General features: G+C 44.4%; 1 protein-coding gene across 1 annotated transcript; it reads right to left on the reverse strand.

The window, feature by feature from the left end:
• Nucleotides 1-1,478: 1,478 nt before the first annotated feature.
• LOC137103920 (tripartite motif-containing protein 16-like) lies at nt 1,479-3,487 on the reverse strand. Its single transcript, XM_067484679.1, has one exon. It carries the CDS (start codon nt 3,444-3,446, stop codon nt 1,773-1,775), a length of 1,674 nt encoding a protein of 557 aa, XP_067340780.1. The 5' UTR covers nt 3,447-3,487; the 3' UTR covers nt 1,479-1,772.
• Between the last annotated feature and the right edge of the window lie 342 nt (nt 3,488-3,829).

Consider the following 3,829-nt stretch of genomic DNA (forward strand, 5'->3'; position numbering starts at 1 on the left):
GAATGTAGGACTTTTACTTGTACAGTAAAGTAAAGATCAGAGTACTTCCAACCCTGTTTGACCTTTGATTCAAAGTCCCCAGAGTGATTTATAGTTGCTGACCTTTAGAAGCAGCTGTGTCCAGCTTGGTGACCTGCAGAGTTTGGCCGTCTGAAGTCCCAGTGATGAGATCCTTCTCCCTCAGGAGCTCCACACTCTGCTGCACCACCTCCCACAGACTCTTCTCCACACACAGCTGCTGCTGCTGGACGTACAGCAGCGTCTTGCTCAGAAACTCCTTCATCTGATGCAGGGAGGTGGTGATCTGCAACAAAACAGCTGCACAGTTTAACACGTCTGGTTAAAGGAGAGGAGAAGAAAAAAACAGCAGCAGGTGGATTTACATTTAATCCAATGAGGGACAGGATGAGACTCAGGACGCCCTCTTCATCATCATGCATCAGGTTGCTGTAGCTGTTCTCCATTGGGGCAAACACAGTGTTTTTAATTCAATTTCAATTCAATTCAATTCAACTTTATTTATATAGCGCCAATTCACAACAAAGTCATCTCAGGGCACTTTACAGAATAAAGTGAATATTATAAAGATGTATAAAGAGAACCCAACAATTCCCCAACATGCATCAGGTTGCTGTAGCAGTTCACTCTGTAGCTGTTTAAAATCCTCTTAGAGAAAAGTGAGGAGCCTCTGGATGCACAATAAATATTTCTACTAATGATCATCTGAACTTTTAAAGCTCGAGTGTCAAAAACTTCATTAGCTGCTGTTTCTCAGATGAGAATCTTTTTACTTTGTTACTTCCCACCACTGGTAGTTACCATGTTTGTGTCCTTGTCCTGCAGATCGTCCCAGAGACGTTCTCACAGTTCTTCAGCATCACACTGGACACTGGAGTCCTGAGGGAAGGCTTCAGGAACATCACAGATACTGTCAGGAGCTAATTTACTTAGATAAAACACAGGGAGCTTGTGCAGGGATAAGGAACATAGAGAGCACAGCTGTAGGGATTAGAGAGGAGGAACGTCGGCCAACGCTGAGGAAGATCACGTTTACAGCAGCTGGAAGTCGGCAAAGCAGCAGTAAGTGACGTCTTCTGGGACTTAGGACAATGCTTGTGTGTAAAAATGAGAAAAACAACACTTTCTTCAAGCCATAATGATACTTCTCTGAACATCCTTAAAGTTAAAGTCAGTGTATTTTTACCTGCTGGGATCCTGTTCATACAGGCTACAAACACGTCACCAAATGATGCAGGTACTGAAGGAGCTGAAGACGTGTTAACAAAAACAACTTGTTGACCATCTGCTGGTTTTTCTGTGACTCAGTTAAGTGTAGACTAATCAAAGTGAAACTATCTCGGCCTTTTTCTGTTCTCCACCTACCTCACTGCTGTACAGTGGCCATAATGAATAAAACACCTCCTCTGTTTCTCTGGTAAAGTCAGTGCAGAGGGAAAGAAACAACACATGAAAATGACACCAACACAAATATTCAGAGTTTTTATTTTCATCTGGACAATTGTCAGTTCCGGGAAACAGAACTAATCCTGAGCAGTGATGTTCATGTGTGAACACACACAGGAAATACCCACCTACAGAAAGTGCAACACTAACAGGAAATGAGAAGATGAACTACCTGAGTACTATCAATAAAGTTTGACTGAACGTGGATCAGAAACATGTGAAGAAACAACAACAATGAGCTCTCAGGAAAAATGATGGAGACAAATTCAAATACACATTTTGATCCACTGCATCTTAAATTACTTTTTCTATTTGAGTTCACACAACTCAGCAGTGACTCCAGGCCAATAAAATCCAAGTCCAGCATGTAGAGGCTGAGTGAATGTGGTCTGGACTCTGTGGAGGAGAGTCATGGTTTCAGAGACGCTGTAGAAGGACAGAATACCTGCTCTGTGATCCAGGTACAGTCCTACTCTGGAGGACTGAGGACCTGAGACGGGAGTTTGGATGTTGTTGTGATAATAATAATATTTATCATCATAACAATCTATTGCCCAAGATTTGTTATTGTATCCAAATCCAATTTCATTCCAGTTCCCTGTTCTTCTGATATTCTTATATGCAATTGCTACATAAACTCCTCTCCCTGTCCACTCCACCTCCCAGTAACAACGTCCAGTCAGACTCTCTCTACTCAGGACCTGATTACATGTAGTGAATCTGTCTGGATGAGGAGAATAAGATAATTTTTTACTCATCACTGTTATTTTTCTGTTTCCTTCAGACAATAACATCAGTGTGTTTGTTGTGTTCGGATCCAGTGAGATTTCACATGAATATTTTAAGAACTCAGCTCTGGTCTTGGGTTCTGCTGGTGACAGTGAAACATAGACTGCAGTCAGTCTCAGTGAGACGTTTCTCCATGTCTCTTTCAGGACGTCCTGTAGTTGATCTCTGAGCTCTGACACAGCTGCTGTCACATTCTCAAAGTATCTCAGAGGACGGATGTTGATGCTGGATGAGTCTGTAGGTTCACTGAGTGCTGACAGTGAGGGGTAGCTGTGGACAAACTGGATGTGATCCTCTGTGAGTGAGAGCTGCTCCAGTGAAGCGTCTTTCCTCTTCAGCTCATTGATCTCCTGCTCCAGCTTCTCCTGAAGCTCTTTGACTCGACTCACTTCAGTTTCCTGCTGGGATCTGATCTGTTGCTTCACATCAGACCTTCTTTTGTCCATGAGACGGATCAGCTCAGTGAAGATCTTCTCACTGTCCTCCACTGCTTTATCAGCAGAGAGACTGATGGCCTCCACCTCCTGTTGAAGCAGCTTCACGTCTTTCTCTCTGTCCTGGATTCTCTGCTGGAGTTTTTGTCGACTCCCCTCGAGCTCTGTCTGCCTCTCAGTCCTCTCTGCTGCAGCTGAGACTGTGTCGTGGCCTCTATGTTCATCCATGGAGCAGAGATAACAGATACACTGCTGATCAGTGCGGCAGAAAATCTTCATCACCTCATCATGACGAGAGCAGATATTCTCCTGCAGTTTCTTGCAGGGCTCCACCAGCTTGTGCTTTTGAAAAGTTGGCGATTCATAATGAGGCTGGAGGTGATTCTCACAGTAAGAAGCCAGACACACCAGACAGGACTTGAGAGCTTTCAGTTTTCTCCCAGTGCAGACATCACAGGACACATCTTCAGGTCCAGCATAGCAGTGATCAGCAGGAGCAGCTTGGAGTCCAGTCTTCTTCAGCTCCTCCACTAAAACTGCTAACATGGTGTTTTTCACCAGGACAGGTCTCGGTGTGAAGGTCTGTCTACACTGAGGGCAGCTGTGGAGTTTCATACCATCCTCTTCATCCCAGAACCTTTTAATACACTTCATGCAGTAGCTGTGTCCACAGGGAATAGTCACCGGATCCTTCAGTAGATCCAGACAGATCGAACAAGAAATCGTGTCTCGGTCCAGCTGAACTCCTTTCTGCGCCATTTCACCTCTCAGCAGCAATGACTGTCTGACTTTCACTTTCTCTGAAACTAGTTTGAGCTCTGATCTAAACGTGTTTGTGCAGCTGTCAGCTCTGACACTTCACCACATGTTGGTTACACCCATCTTCAAACTGTAGATCTGAAGGGGAGGGAACAAGGACATATATGGACAGAGTGGAGCTCACTGTGTTTGAGAGGAGAAAGAAGAGGGAGGGTCATCAGGCTTTGACTCCAGGAAGAGAAGCAGTTTCACTCAGATACTGTGTGTTTAACTAGTTTGTTCATTTACAAAAGAGGTGATTTCCCAGTTGAAGACATTCTGGGAGGACAGACCAACTTTGAGTGGTGTGTTTACTGACAGCAACGGTCAAATCGTGCTCATTC

This window comes from Channa argus, chromosome 18, assembly GCF_033026475.1.
Source record: "Channa argus isolate prfri chromosome 18, Channa argus male v1.0, whole genome shotgun sequence".
In the NCBI taxonomy this organism is placed as follows: Eukaryota; Metazoa; Chordata; class Actinopteri; order Anabantiformes; family Channidae; genus Channa; species Channa argus.